At 34.0% G+C, this 17,056-nt stretch overlaps 1 protein-coding gene across 1 annotated transcript; it reads left to right on the top strand.

Annotated features, from left to right (window-relative positions):
• The first annotated feature begins 1,749 nt into the window (after nucleotides 1-1,749).
• LOC118190180 (uncharacterized) lies at nucleotides 1,750-16,588 on the top strand. Its single transcript, XM_035360858.2, has 3 exons — nucleotides 1,750-1,864; nucleotides 11,437-12,823; nucleotides 16,100-16,588. Exons 1-3 carry the CDS (start codon nucleotides 1,750-1,752, stop codon nucleotides 16,263-16,265), a joined length of 1,668 nt encoding a protein of 555 aa, XP_035216749.1. The 3' UTR covers nucleotides 16,266-16,588.
• The last annotated feature ends 468 nt before the right edge of the window (nucleotides 16,589-17,056 follow it).

Genomic DNA, 17,056 nt, shown 5'->3' with positions numbered 1-17,056 from the left:
CATTATGTTTTTGATATAGGTTATTTTTAAGAATTCTTTATAGAACTTAAATGGCCTGTCAATATGTCAAAGACATGCTGGAATATGTTACATTGAAAATAATGTCGAGTTTGGTGAAGGCCATCTTTCTGCCAAATAGTGCCTGTCTGTACGGGGCGAACATGTCCATCAATCGTCTACGATAGTGCTGTAATCATGTCTCAGAGCATACCAAGTCAATCAGTCGGTTACAACCATCAAATACTATGCATTATTACTTACGAAATGTATAACAACTGTTATAGAATATTGAAGATTAACTAGTAGCAAGCTCTAGACGGCAGCATTTCACGTTTTTGTGAGTCCATGATATATCAAATATCCTCACATCTTGCCGTTAAAGATGGACATTCATCGCATTAATATACAAATGACTTAGTCCGATTTTAGTTCAGTAAATAGATTAATTATTAACTAGTTTTAATCACTTTCTTACCTTCTTTTTGAACCATGATCAAATTGTCTTTTGGGTGTGCGAAATTTTTTGACAGAATGTATACCTTCATATACATCTCATAAAAATACGCATAACATGGAAATTAGACGGATATTATATGCAATTCAGGATTACTTGTGAAGAAACTAATTTTCGTTAGATAGCATGATAACAGGAATTAAACAAATTTATGAATATTTTTTGATTGCTCCGAATGTTCTTAATTCTGTCAATCTGCTTTTATTTAAAATCATTGTATTACGAAAAGTATTTTGATTTTGATGAGCTAATACATATGTGTCTTATTTTGTATCGGTATTCTTGTTCAGACTGCATTTATCAACTGATATAAGCAATAGCTTAGAAATTTCAAATTAATGATTACAAATTACTAAAGTCGCGCAGTGTGCTGCGAAAGTAATTTAATAATCAAGAAATAATAATTAAATCAAAATAGGGAGTTAATACTCTAAAAGGAAGTACATACATTAAAACTGAAACAAAAACCAAACAATTCAGTAAAATAGACTAATAAGTATATTTTTGGTCTTTTTTTAGCACCATCCAAAGAATTGTCAACAGATCGTTACTTCTAAATTTCAAGAAAGTGTCTCTTTGGATGATTATAAATTCTTGAAATAATTCAAAAGAAAGTGCCAAATAAAAATTAAACAATTTAATAAAGTTAAAGAAATAATTTAAGGCCAATAAAATGTTTACAGAAAAGTAAATAAAAATTTAAAAAAATTAATCAGTTATCAAGATACAATCTGCTTCGATGGCACCCTTAAACAAAAAACTCTATAAAAGAAAACAGTGTGAAATAAGAATTCTCGACATTGAGAAGTACAAAAGCCATTACGTAAATTAAAACAATGGGATAAATAAATATTTAAAGTAAATTTTCAGCCAAAGAGAGTGCAAAATTGCTTAAAACACGTTGTAAACCAAACGTAACTGTTCTAGATCAAAAGTTAATATATTTTAAAGTCAAAATTTGAGGAAGCAAAATTAATTTATTTTTTGAAGGAAATTTATTTGAAGGTAAAATAGGAAGCTTTAAAGATAATTTATGCACAAAGAAAGTTTCTAAATTGAGGGAAAATCCATACAAAAGACTGGGAAATATATATATGTTGTGTGGATGTATATGATATGTATATGTACAAACAAAATTTTAAAATGTACATCTCTTTTTCTTTCTCTCTAGGATATAAACATTTATCCTACAATAGTTTTCTACTCAGTAATACCTGCATCGCATTCTGTGTATTATGAACACTGAAATAATAAGTATATTGCCTGCAAACTCATCCTGTGATTCATTTTCTCCTGATTCTTTGTGCGACCTTCCTTCTTTACAAGTCTCCAAAAAATTTGTACCAAAAGGTAAGAATCATTATAATATGTACTGTTATAAGATAATCATTTAAACAAAGCATTTCATTCCCCTCATGAAATTATTTGATTACTCATTTTACAGCTGCATTTGTAGTGCATTTCGAAGCCCCTTACAGCATATTTAGAGTTTAAAAACTATTGACTATAAAAATAATGCAATTTTTTTAATTTATGGAAGGTGGTTGAAATCAAATGGGTCTAAAACTGTAACGACAGTTAAATAAAACAATACATTTGTGGAAATAGGAAAATGAGGAAAATTAAATAACAGCATTTATAAGCTGAAAGACTAAAATCCCTTCAAAAATGTATATTGATTCTTGGTTTAAGTGTGAAACTAACTTTAGTTACTACAACATTGATTCTTTTTATGTGACCGAATGAAATGAACAGTTAAATATCATGGTAAGAAAATTCATGTTGTCTCTAGTTGGGGTATATTTAGTTTTCTGCATTTTAAGCGAAAGGCCTTTACTGTAAACTATTCTTTTGCCAGTGAAGTTTCAATTTATTTCTTTTCCTTTTGTAATGTCTCCGGAATAAAGTAGTATTTAACAATTATCGTGCCTCATATTAATGTTCAACGTGTCTTGGCAATTGTTTTCCATACCTTGAATGAATATTCCACCTAATCTTTCGGGAAGAGATACTGAACATTCGTTTAACGAATTTTGGTACTTATCAAGCATTCAAAAGCTTTGGGGTTTCCAACATATATTCAACAGTAAGTGCCTATCCATAGCCCCTTGTAATCCCAGGAACCTATTTTGAATTCTTCTATAGTGTATTTCAAAAGAATGCCTCACTGTTTCAAAGCTCCATTTGTGTCATTGATATTCAAGTTTTACTAACGAAATATTATTTAATTTAATTTTGCCTCTTTCCGCCATGAGGTTCACTCGCTCCAGAATTTATGTAGATTTTGAGTGTAGAATATTACGAATAAAAGCGTGAGAATTTAGGCTGCCCTGATCAACGACGGAAAGACTGTTCTTATTGGGAATACCATTGGCTGAAGTTAGTAATTTTGATACCATAAGCTGAAGTTAGTAATTTTGATGTTTGTGTATTTTAAAATCTCACGATTGAGAGTTAGAATAAACTTGCAGCATTTTAATTTTGTTTCTCTTTGGTTGATGGATAGCTATATGATGGGGATAATTCCCTTCACAGAAAGAACGTAACACCCTTACTCTTATATGGTAACTGGCATCGCTTAGTTAGTTGGAACCCACGTCAGGTGTTACACTTTTTCCAGACGTATTAACTAAAATGTAACAAAAGTGAGATTAGATAATGGAAGAATGATTTGCCATCACCTCAAATGCTGAAAACTGTCTATACTTTTGTTAGAGGCATGTTGATATGTATGACCATGTTTTATGATAAACATTTCAGCATGTTTTAATATATATTGTTGATTTCAGCCATCATATGTGTTTGAAAATTATAAATACTTGGATTAATTTCGTAGCATTTATGTTCCCTTTAAATGATAGTTATATAATTGTATAAGGCAGTAATTCTTCATGATAAAACTTACTTTTTCATAGCTTCAAAGCAAACTTACTCAGTATATACGAAACTGTCGACCTAATGTGACACGAACGAGATAAAACGAGAACAACTATTTGAGTCCACCACGAATGCGATGCTCAAGAGCTAACGTAAGAACAGCAGAGACCATCTGTATGCTACCTTCAGAAAATCCTAGACTTTGCCGACTATTAAAGTTCACTCTGGGTTTACATATCATAGAACTAACAAAGTTAAAAGTAATTATTTTAATAAAACAGAAGATCTATCTGAAACGCTTTGTTTTTCAGTAATTGTAGACCAGAAATCTAAAATATAAGTTGAAAAATATGTCTTTTTTTAATTTACCCTCAGATGAATGAAAGAATTTTGAGCAGATTTATTTCGGTAAAACTGAAAATGTATTATTCTTGTTTCGAGATTTTTTGAATAATTACAAATCTACTCAGTCTACTCATTTCATTCTCAAATCTACTCGATTTGCTCGGTTTGAGTGCACAAATGGATGCGTTGAAAAACTGTATCTCAGGCGTTACTGTTTCTAGCAAGGAGTTTATACTATGCATTTCGAATTCCATACTCAGTTAAGGCAAATAATGCATGAAACATTTTCTTTTCATTTTAAGTTTTGTGAGCTAAGTCTGTTACAAATTCCTATATAACCTGATATACAATTTCTGAAATTTTCCCATTTCTGAAATATTAACCAGGAAATCAAAATAGAATAACCCTTTTATATCTAAAAAAAACCACGCTTAGAAGTAATCAAAATTTTTGATTTTATTGCTGTGCGACAGTTAAGCATTCTAAGGTGGAATAAAAGGGCAGTATGAGGAAACTTTCATCCAGATGTTCAATCAACTGCAGAGTGCCCCGAAATAATGTTTATATTCTTTTAACGTTGACGAAGGATACTAATGGCAACAAATTTAACGTCTTCGACGGCTCCTGGCTTTCATAGTTTAGCTCAGCTTTCACCAGCCCACTTAAGATCATTTCATACAATTCTTCTATACATTAATTTTAAACACTCAAAACTTATAAAAAAGTTAGAATTTCCACTGAAGGTTATCTTTATACTACTTTACATAATCTCTAATTGTTTTACTATGGGTAGAGCCTTGTGTTCAGACAGTCTGGTGTTGAAAACACCGTTCCACCGGAGGCAAAGCCAGGTGTACTCCCGTCAGTCACCTGTTTACTAAATGCACTTTTATACTGCATAACTTTTACTTATATTTATTATTTATTTTATTACATATTTACTATATATATATACTTCTGTATTGTACAACTTTTATATGTTATATTATGTTCTATGTTTTATATTCTGGTATTTGCAATATGTTTCTTGCATCCTCTGTCTCCAAAACTGTAGCCATTGTACCACCACTTAGACCTTGTATGGCCATGTGTCTTACCTTAATTCTTAAATTTTGCAACAAACGCTGGATAACACAGAACAAGGGGCATACATCTGCTTACCTCTGGTAGACGCTAGGTGCTCCCAGTCCTGTGTCAACTGTCACCTGTCATCCCGTATCCTGAACTTCTGTAAGACAAGACATTTCATTATATAGTGAAAAACATTATCTGTAATGTATCAGTTACGTATTTTCAGCCATTTTCTGTCTCTGTCAATTTTATTGCAATATATCCTTGATTGGATGTTCTCGTCGCCTCATGGAGGTGTTGCGCTTAGCTAGGGCCCGGCGAGAGTTCTTGCTAACCTCTGTTGGTAGCTGCCAGTAATCTCCGCTTTCCGTAACCTGTTACCTGTAAATCGTGTCCGTGGCTGCACGTCTTGTAAATCGTGTTACAGACTTCCAGTGGCGCACGCACTGGAAGTCTGTAACACCATTCACACATTTCATGCAATGTTGTTCTGTCTTTGCTGAATCATCCTTTCTTCAAATCAACCAAAGTTATTTCTTCCTTGAGCATGAGACGTAGTCTCATAACTATAAAGAGGCTATCACTGCTAGGGACGCGCGCGGCTACGCGGGACAATTTAGAGAAACGAGATTCTAGTAGCACTGCTTTAAGCAGGAGGCTTCCGAGAAATGTTTCGTCTAGCTAGGATGAACATGTTCCGGCTACAAGCAACATTTTAAAACTTGTCCGAAAATGTTCCGGCTGGAGATGTGTTCTTCGAACGTTCAACCAATCAGACGAAAGTTCTGCTTCTGAAGGATAACGGGTAACTTTCAATATGGCGATGGCCTCTCATTGTGAAGTCATGGACGGTGGAAATAGAGGCCGATTTAATTATTGCTGTTTTGTTGTAATATAACTAACTGCCTGTGTCGTTTTAAAATGTTTATATATTCATTAAATATATAATCGTGGAACTTTCAGAGTTGACAGTATTTTACGACGTTCTTGCAGTTCGGATTTGTTTACAAATTGTTCGTCGACAAATGTTCGCCAAATTTGTCGTACTTCGTGCTGCTTTAAATAAAATTCTATTATATAACAGTGATAATAATCACTGTTAGATAATAGAATTTTATTTCTTAAATTTGAATATTTTTTAAAATCCGTTTGCATATGCGCGGCTTTTCTACTAATTACTTATCTTTTAAATTGTTAATTGCATAATCAGTGACACATTTTAAACAGCATAAAAGATGCATAAAAAAAGAAAAGCATAGCTTATGTAATAATGCGAATGATTAAATTTGTCTATTATTTGCATGTTATTAATGAAATACTTTTTGGATTATAAATACATTAGAAACTGTACTTTTATCGTAAATGCTATATATTGAAACATTGGAAATTTATGGATTTATTATTATGCATGATGAAAAACATTTGTATATACATTCATTAATATAAATCTTATTCAGTACATAAATACTAATAAATATATATTAACAACTTCTAAACCATCGCATCTCTCTATCTGTATGTAAATATATGACTTATTAGATGATGTAAATATATGACTTATATGTATGTATGAATACAAAAATGAACATTGCCAAGAAGTTTATTTGAAGTTGCTTTTAATTCAGATAACGATCATGTAATTGTCAGCAACTATAGTCATCAGTTCTTTGCAAATTATTATGGGTATGTAATAATCAGTTGAAAAATAATTGATGAGTATTTGAGTACTAAAGAGTGTACACATTTTGTTATTGGGTTAATTCATAATTATATCATATGTATGATCTACGTAATATAAACATGACTAATAAATAATAAGAAATGTAACAGCTGTGCATTTATAACATTTGATTACTTAAAACAGGGCACAACTGATTATCACCTTCATGCCTGTTTGCATAATGGATTGTACTTTCCAATTAAGTGCACGGGCCTACTGTTGGCCGAAGCGTCGTTGAACACTGGTAGTTCTGTCTCAGGTTAGAATGCCGCGAACGGGCTGGCTACAAGACGTTTCCTTGGTTTTCCTCATTTGTAACTGGTATACGAGCCAGTTTTAAAAAATCTTCTACAAAGCGATCCCTCTTGTTAGGCAGATATCCCTCGAGGCTTTGACGTAATCACATAAAACAAACTCATGATATGCACCACTTAATTTCTAGAATTGTTATAATTAATGTGTTTTAGGTATATTACCGAGTGTTCTATGGGACAGTAAACAACTCGCACATGTTTGATTGCTCATATATTCATATGCTTTATTTGATCTTCATTTTACTGAATAGTATCTCCTGGCTGTGAGGATGTAAATATCAGCCATATAGATTTTTGTCACAGAAGGTCTTTTTTTTCTGTTTGTTTGTTTGAATGGACAGAACAGTAATTATGAGCCATAAAGTTAGTCAAGAAAATGCTTTCACCAGGTCACAAATTTTCCAGTGAGCCATCAAATTTTCATTGGAATGCAGACATCAGAAAATACACATAAGTAATGTCTGATAAATAGACTTATTCAGCACACGTTTTAAACTATTCTTAGTGTATACAGAATTTGGCTATTACTGATGTAATTGATCGCTATAACAAGAAGTGTGTTTATCTGTTACTTGAAGTGCCAGAGTGGAGATCAAAGTGATTAACGTGATAGCATTCACCTTTCTATTATCTTCCATTATTAACAATAAAGTTTAAAACGAAAAGAGTGTGAGCGATACAAAACAACACGAAGCAAACGTCACTCGAAAGGAAATGTCACTTTCGCTAATCTGAGCGATTACTGATTCTTGTTTGGCTTTTCAGCCTGTTTACCAAGTGAAGATGGTAACCCTATTTCGCAAAAGAGCGTTTCTCAGAACTGTTCCACCAAACGTTTTGTTCCGGAAACAAATATCATATGTGATAAGGGTTTTAGATGTGACTGTGGCACAGTATCAAATTCTGTTCTTTGTTGTCTTTCCATTCTGCAACACATTCTCAGTTTTCTTACGTTGTTTGAAAGGAAACACGCGCTCACTGACTTATTTAGCACGACTTCGAGTTCTGTCCCAGCCTACTGGGAGGCTGAGACAGAACTAAAAAAAGCAAAATATCTGCATGCGCTCAGACTTACTTAACATAGACTGTGGACTGAATGGACTGTTGATGCGACGGAAGCACCGTCTATTTACCATAGGTTAGTCGGTTTTGCCCCACATGCCCCATTATGGAGTGGGAGAGCGGTTGTTACGGAGGCAAACGTTCTGAGTATGCGATCAAAAGGCACTGCGTATGTGTTTTTGTATTTCCATTATTCATCTGTCAGCAGGCAACTATTACGGTTACGTGCTTACACTAAATGGTACTAAGATTATATATGCAAAAGAATATAGTAACATACAATAGAATACAATAAATAGGCAATATAACGTAGACACTGCAGCTTCAAATACCGTATGTGCAATCTAATTATTTTAATAGGTCTTCTGTTATTAACTTAATTAAATTTGTAATATCATTTTGAACCTCTTTATATACCTTATGAAAAGTTATTTTATATCAGAAATATTAGCCTATTTTCTCACTTATCTAAGTTTAGTCAAGATAGTTTATTCATCATTTAGAAAATCTGATGGGTTAGCAGAAACCTAATTAATCATCATTTACTTGAACGTCGAACATTAAATACCCTTAGAATTTCACCATTTATATTAGCAATAATTTTAGTAGAAGAAAAGAAGCAACTAAATTCTTTTCATCTTCATCAAATTAAAATGATACGATTTGAAAGGAATTAAAAAATTAAATCCATGTAAGTTGAAAATACTATACACATAAAGCCATACAGCAAAAGAATTCATAGTTTCAGAAAGAATTTAACAAATATAAGCTGGGAAAGTATTTTAACAGATGAAGCATATTGATTTAAGTTTTAAAATATTAAACTGCATTCCAATTAAATTGTAGTGGCCCCAACTTGTCAGCAATTGTGGTAGTGACTGCTACGAAGTTTGAATTTACACAGACACGTAAGAAGGGTTTAAAGCCCTTTTTATTCAACTTTTAAAATAACAGCTGCGTCCACTTGAAGCTCACAAACTACGCCGACCTGGCGGTTTAACTGAAACAGAATGTAAAACTGAAAAATAATGACTAGATGAATAAATAACGAGATCACTATTCACGAGGCTCTGAGATCTTAAACTAACCTAACCGCGTTCTACAATACCGCTGAGCTTCAGTGAGCTTACTAATTAAGCAGTTGAAAGATTCAGCATAAACTGCCGAGATAGGCACACAGGCCGGAACGCGCGGTTCTTAAATTTCTACCTAGCAACCTTCACGTTCGCGATTCAGGAAGCACACCTACAAACTCATTTTCCTTCTATTTAAACTCAACTTACTTCTGCTAAATTTGAATATACTGCGCGCTCTGCTACAATTTATATACTGTAGCACTGGCAATTCTAGGGGAAAGTAAAGGCTTGACAGAAAAGATAGCTTAAAATAAATGTTAGTTAAAATAAATATAAACCCTACAAAATAAAAGTAATTGTTGATTTTCTCATTTAAGTACAATAGGCTAAAAAATTCTGAAATATACGTAGGTGAATGAACGGTTATATTCATTAGTGAGCAACGCAAAATGTTTTAAAATATGCTTTTTTAATTGTTGTATAAACTTGTTGAACTGAAATTGCTCTAGAATTTGAAACTCTGAATAAATAGTAATTATAAAGTATTTGGCGGAAATGTTAAGGGAGGTAAAAAAGAAGCAGTTTTTGTAATGGAGTGTGGTGTGCAAGAAATGTTGGATGTTAACGTTGTTGAGGTTGATAGCTGAAAGCAGTTCCCTAGCGTAAGCCATCATTCCTCGTGTGGATTTCGGATGGTATGTATTGCTACACGAAGCGGAGCTTGTTGATACGCATTTCATCTACAACACGATGGTCGGAAGTGGAGCAGCTGTTCAAGGAATGTGCAGGGAATGGTTCCCGAGCAGGCAGCTGCTGAATAGTTAAACGTATCAGCGTATGTTAACCGGAAATTCTGGGTGCTGGTCTGCGCTCGGTGAGCTCGTCGGCAGCGTTCCAAAGCGCTGTTTAACTAACAAAAAGATCATGCATTTTATCTGGTAGGATTGCCATGGTATTAACCGCAAAGAATATCTGGGAAAAGATAAAACTCTAAAAAGTAAGGTGTACAGCGAGATGCTATTCCGTGTTGACGCTGCTATCTAGGAATAACGTCGAACTGATTTACAGCTCAAAAAGGTTATGTTCCATCAAGACAATGCAAGACCACATGTGTCTGCATTCACAAGATGGATTCTGTACGAACTTGAATGGGATCTTTTGCCACACCCATCATATAGCCCTGACATCGCTCCTTCCGATCCCTACCTTTTTCACACTTGCTGCTACATCTTGCTGGTACTATCTTCCATTCTGCACAGGACGTCCAAAATGAGGTTGATCTCACATTTTGGACTTACAGCCACGAAGTTTCTGGGCCGAAGGCTTTGATTAAACTACCAAAACGTTGGCAGAAAATCATAGATTTTGGTGGTGGTTACTACCCGCACTAAAGATACTGCTTTTATGTTTCCTAACTTTATTAAGAACTTTTTTGGCGAAACGTTTTCGTTACAACCATAAATTTGTTTTGGACTTTATCTGACTTTCTACTTACTTGTTGTTTGACCTGTCTGGGAAGCCAAGGGATGCCCATCCGGTACACTGGTTAATGGCGCTGACTACCTTATCGATGGACTCAGCTGGAATTCCAAAGAGGGCATGGATGTTTGTAAGCGTATGATGTCTGTGCGATAAGGGGCACTCAAAATATACCGCAAGCCAAAAGTCCTCTCGAGAGGCTGATGGTAAGAAAAAAGGGGGGGGAAGTCTCTCGTACCACGCTCCGGATATTCGTCCTCAAAATTGGGGCGGAACTGAGCTATTAGGGCGGCAGGACTATTAGGTCACTGTTGACTGAACTATTAGGTCATTCGTATATGACCAGTAGTGAAATTCTGGCGGCCAACCCATTTATTATTATACCCTTGAAGGCGAGGATGTGTTTAATTGTATAGTGCATAGTGTCTGTGCAACATGGACAACATTTAAAATACTGGCTACTCGAAAAAGGCTTCTTGCTAGGGAAAAATATATGAAATGCCCTTATATCCGTTCCCCGACGTGCTCTCTATCAAAGGTAGCGAGTAGCTGTAGAGTCAATGTGGTAGAACTTTACCTGTGCAACCATTTGTGAGATTCTGGTGTTCCAGCCCATATCTTTCTGTGTATTCACTATCCAATATCTATTTTTCCAAATCATTTTTTTTTTCTTTTTTCAAATCTCAAAGTCGCAGATTCCAGTCAAGCAACGACAGCAAAGGGCAAGCAATTATGGCTGAATTATATTTCTCTTTTCTGTGCGCAAAGTATTAATTAATTTCTAAGGTGTCTAAAAGCATATGGTAATCGATATCAAGTGCAACAGCATTTCTGGTGTGTTATACAAGTACATACACCATAATTATTCTGTGATGACCAATAACATTGCAGATATTTAGCTCTCTAGTATATATTTAATTTTTATAGCAATTATGCAAGACTTGCTAATGTTTAAGGCTGTCTCTTTTTTTTTAACAGAAAAAAGGGTACAGAGTCGTTCCGGAAACATTAATAGAAAACAAAACGAAATATCAGAAGAAAAAGGCAAAATTTTAAAAGCAATTTTAGATAAAGGAAACTATGAATTAAAAATTTCTGCAAAGAATGTAAGTGCCATTGTTTCTCCTCTTAATGAGTCAAGCCAAAAGAAAAAGTTCTGCATTGGAAACGCTAATAAAAACAAAGATATATATCCAAGACCCTCATGGAAATTTTCCACTCACACAAGACCTGCATCTAAATCCCCACAAAGAATATCTAGAAAAGATGGAATAACCAAATCTCAAAACACACAAACTCGTGTCAACCACGAATCACGCAGAACTACGAGAGAAATTCCAAAGAAACAAATTACCGAAATTGAAGTGTTTATGCCTATAGTGGATGCTGAGAGAGATACATTAATTCTTCCAAAATATCATCGTCCAATTCGCAAGACATACTTCATAGACGTACATGAGGTTCAACATAATGAAAAATACCCATGGCATGCTGAAAGCAACGGTGCACACAAAACAACGAACCAAAATAAGTTCATATTTCCAGTGAAATGGACAAAACATACCCGTGGTAAAAAGTATCAAAATTTGCTTAAACTACCTGAAAAACAGTTCATTTCCAGTAATGAGGAATGTAATTCGTTACATAATTTTGTCTCGTTTCCTGGGAAAAGTTCGCTACAAAATTTAACAGAAAGGATAAATAAAAGCACTGTAGTGAAGCTTCGTAAGAAAAATATACCAAGTGCGGAATCTCTTGAAAAAGCGCAAAATTCAACCAGATCTGATAATAGTCAGTTTAAAGATATTTCTGAGGGTAAAAAGTCTTTTCGGGATATAAAATTAAAGCATTTGAAAAGTAACTCTAAAAGGTTTAATATAAAAGAAAAGCAAAGTACTCTAAAGGCCCCAATTCCATTCGATGTATCCAAAAAAGATATTTGTAAGTTAGTGGTAGAGAACTCTAGAAATTTGCAAGAATCTGACTATGAAAGTAATGTACCCGCCAGCAAACAGGCAGATCTTTGTAAGCAGAAACGCGGTTTTGACGAACCTTGCAATAAAATGTATTCTAATGCTTCACCCAGACATAAAATTGAAAAAGTAAACATTTTTTATCCATATATTAAACCTAGAGAAAAGCGTTCAAAATCGTACAAAGAACTATATGCTGAAGAAATGGCTTACAAAGAACAAACATTTAGAAGAAGCAACAGTTACAGTTTCAGATGTAAGCAATTGGAAAACCAATGCGATGCAAAAGATTGGCGAAAGGCACCTAGGTTGCGAAAAGATCGTACCAATTTAAAGAACAATCATCAGAAGGATGATAGCTCTGACAACAGTACTGAAATTTGGATAGACAGGTTAGCTCTTCTATTGTATTTATTAAACTATTAAAATATCAACAAATCTTAAGTAATATATTAACCATTAGTATGTGTGCATCAGTGGTTTGAACTTTCAGAGGTTATCCAGCTTTCAATAGTGTGGTGGTTCAGCAATCGTAATATTACATCAAATTTCAATAAATCAGCAATCAATAAAATATAAATTGCTTTAATTAAATATAATAATAGCACAAACTTAGAAATCTCACATTTTCACTACGTCTCATCTTGCATCCAACTATCTGAACACACCCAATGGTGCTCTTAGCGCCCTCTCGCGTCACGCGGGTCTTACCATTCTTCCCGCTTAAACTCCCATGGAGTTTACATTTCAGTTTTCAGATATTCAGTTAAAATTTAAAGTCAGTAAAATTACACTAAATTAAATATTAAATTTGTAAATTAGTAAAATATATAAAATAAAAGTTTTTCAAGTTCTTATCATTCAATCTGCAGATGGTAATGGAATAACTTTGTTGATGGCTCGCCGAAGAACACCTGTAAACGTCTTAGCTTCAACTACTCTAACCAGACCATCAGCACCAGAATACACTTGTTGGATGCGACCCAACGGCCAGTGCAGAGGATAGGAGTTGGAGCCCTTTAGTAGTACTAGGTGACAAATCTGTAAGTTCGGCTGCGAAATGCTCCATTTAGCGCGATTCTGGAGTTGATTTAGATACTCTGAATGCCACCGGTTCCAAAATTTCGCTTGGAGTCTCAACTAGTTCCCACCTGGAATGAAAAGAAAGAGAATCCGAAGCAGCATCGGTTGTTCGGTGGTAGAATGCTCGTCTGCTACGCGGGCACCCCCGGGTTCGATTCCCGGCCGATGCACTAAATGCGCATCAGTGGTTTGGAGATTCAGTGGTTATTCAGCTTTCAATAATGTGGTGATTCAGTAATCATAATATTACATCAAATTTCAATAAATCAACAATCAATAAAATATAAATTGATTTAATTAAATATAATAATATCAGAAACTTAGAAATCTCACATTATCACTACGTCTCATCTTTCATCCAACTATCTGAACACACGCAATGACGCTCTTAGCGCCCTCTCGCTTCACGCGGGTCATACCAGTATGCTTTGACTGAATGATTAAGTAAGTTATTTAATAAAGTGAAGCTTATTAACAAGAATTGCCTTTTACCTTTGCTTTCCGTTTTCGACTATATCTGTGAGCCAATGTTTGTAATAAGATTAAATTACTACTTTGTGTTTTGTTATATATATAAAACTGAATTCTAAAATGTATACTGGTTTAATGGAAGGCATCCATAATTTTACATTTGAATACTAATTTGTGTAACTTCGTTAATTCGTAATTTATTCATTTTTTTTTAATTTACGGAATCTTTAGTTATTTTCATAACATTAAATACTACGCACAAATTTATGCGTTCTAATGTGTGCGTTTAGTTTTGTCCTCTGTGGTAGAATCAAATTCCATATTTCTTGTTTTAAATTATTTCTAACAAGCGTTACTTACTTTTCTTCTTTAACCATTTCTTATATTAGTTTTAGGTCGTTATCAGTATATTGAAAAATAGCTTAAACAATGAAAATGCATGATGAAGATTTAACATACTGTGTAACTGAATTTTAATATTTAGCTATTGAACTAAAACTCAATATGTAACTTATTTTACAAAATCCGATTAAATTTTCAAGATTAAAATGATACTGCTCAAGATTAAAATGATATATTCAAGATATTCAAGATTAAAATGATACTGCTCAAGATTAAAATGATTAAATTTTTAAGATTAAAATGATATATGCTCATATGCTTACAAATATTTTTAAAGAACTTCATTGTGTAGGTATGTTGGTTCCCCCAAATGTCTTTCATCTCCAAATGTCCCTTCCCTTTGACGATTTGATTCCCTTTGACTTCCGCCGATACCTCCACTTGCAAATCTGTAAAATCCCTCTGACATCCCTGCTCGCTCAGCCCCCCATTTCATTCTGAAGATTGGGTTGTATTTTTTGCACCAGATTAAGAATGCAAGGAGTGCAAAAGCATCTCTGTTCCCCCCCTCCCGATTTTACTCCTTAAAGTTTTTCTTCCTTTTTAAACTCCCCCCCTCCGTTTTTATTAAGATGTCCATAATTACTACTTGAATTTCCTTAATCTAATCCTTGGACTTAAACAACTATTAACAAGACTCTTCCCCCATTACCCTCCTAACTATTTGTAGTGCTGTATGGTGAATGTCAGCAGTCATCTGAAGAACCAAAACGGAATTCAAAAAGCTCTTTACATTTATGCATTCTGTGGTTGAATTTCTCGTTACTTTACATATGCTTTGCATGGAAAAAAGGTACTAAAAATATAGATGCTGCCCCCCACTTTTCCAAAGAGAGGCGTTTTTGAATAGGAAACGTTTACAGAGAAATATGAAATTCTTACTGAAGTAGGTGTAACTTGTAAAAGGTCCATTACACAAATTTCTCTTTTTTTATTTTGTAGAGTCATTAGGTATTTATCAGAGAAAGAAACAAAAATGAACGAAACCCTCGCTGAGGTTCGAACTCCAAAATTTCCGACTGCCAGGTGGTCGTGCTTCCAATTATACCAAGAAGGCAGGTGTTGAGGATAAAGAAAATACCTTACAATTTTAATTCAATAATTTGCAAGTTGGACATTAACTGAGAATAAAGTAACAGAAATACCGGCAGCAGTTGGTGCTATTCGAAATTTAAAAATCTTCGCTGAAAATCCTCTAATAATATGTCAATAAACGCTGCATACTTTTCGCTATGCACAGAAAGAATTCAAGAGTGAGTTAAATTGTTGCTTTTAATGTAAGGTTCTAAATTTTAATTTAGATTCGAATTTTATTATTCTCCGTACATCTCTTGTTAGTTGCATTTGGCTTTAAAGACTCATGGTTATTAAAGCGAATAGTCAATATGCTTTTAAAATCGTCTAACCAATTCTCATATTGGAAATCTAAGCCTTATGCACTCTACTCTTGCCTTTATGACGTACGTCGCATTATTGGGCTTTTGAGGCCGTTGGTAGCTGGTAGGACACGTCTAATTTAGGGTTAGCTATATATTATAATTAAATACGAAAGTATTTTGTAACACACCAATGAAAATACTTCACATAGAGAAAGGATATTCTTTAATCCAGTAATTAATTATTTCAGAATTTCATCACGATAAAATATATTGGTATCTTATCCCTGCGTACAAACTAACAATTCATCTTATTATTACTTTACTTCTTTTCAGAAATAAATATCTTCAAATGAGGCAGCGGAAAAATAGCAACAAAGACATCGCTTCAGCAAGTCAGCATGTGCGATCAAATTCAAGCAAGAGCTCCAACCATCCTGTGCCTTTACGCAAGCGTCCCCAAACCAAACTGAAACCTGTCAATAGATCAGGCCAAGTTTAATGAATCACTTGAGAGATATAACTAAGGATATGAAATTTGCTTAGTCTTCTTCAACGGTTTAAAAGCTAAGCCTTTCGTGTAATAGTTGCCACCATATACTTTTATCATATCCGTGAAAGAACTGAATATATAAGGCAATAAACTGCCAGAATAAACCGAATGTGGTAATAATTAAATACGAAAGTGTACAACAGTTTTATTTGAATCTGAATGAAACTACTGTAACAGTGATACTTCCGTATTCTGAAATACTTGTTTTTAGACTTTTCTCGCTGATTGTGAGATCCTTATGTACTGCAGGTTTAGTTATTAAAGGTACATGACTCTTAAGTTTGAACTTACTGCATATAAGCTATAGAGATTCTCTCAGATAATAATGGAACCGACAGTGAAAATGGAGAATTCTGCCACATTTTATAGGCACGTGAACAGCTATTACATAAATGAACTGCAGTGAAAACGTATGGATATTTTTGTGCTTGTTATGGAAAAGTATACGAAAGCTCTAGAAAAGTAATGGAAGCTTAAAAAAATTGAGTCTATTTTCCTACGTACAATGACCTTTCAAAACTAACAAGAGCATCCGTTTTTTGAAGCTCTTGACTATTATTGCTTCACATACACAAATTCTATGACCAAATCAATTAGTAAGACAAAATCAAACACTATACGGACGAATACGTTTTAAAATTTAGGACAGCCCACTTTCCAAAAATATTGAGGAAGAGGAAAATTACGTAAAAGATTTTTTTAAATTTCAGAACATTACAGGAAGGAAACTACGCGAGTAA

This window comes from Stegodyphus dumicola, chromosome 7, assembly GCF_044657685.1.
Source record: "Stegodyphus dumicola isolate Sdum_Otavi_A_Nest chromosome 7, ASM4465768v1".
Taxonomy (NCBI): Eukaryota; Metazoa; Arthropoda; class Arachnida; order Araneae; family Eresidae; genus Stegodyphus; species Stegodyphus dumicola.
Note: the sequence above shows the minus strand (reverse complement) of the source record. Positions and strands in the feature narration are given on the sequence as shown.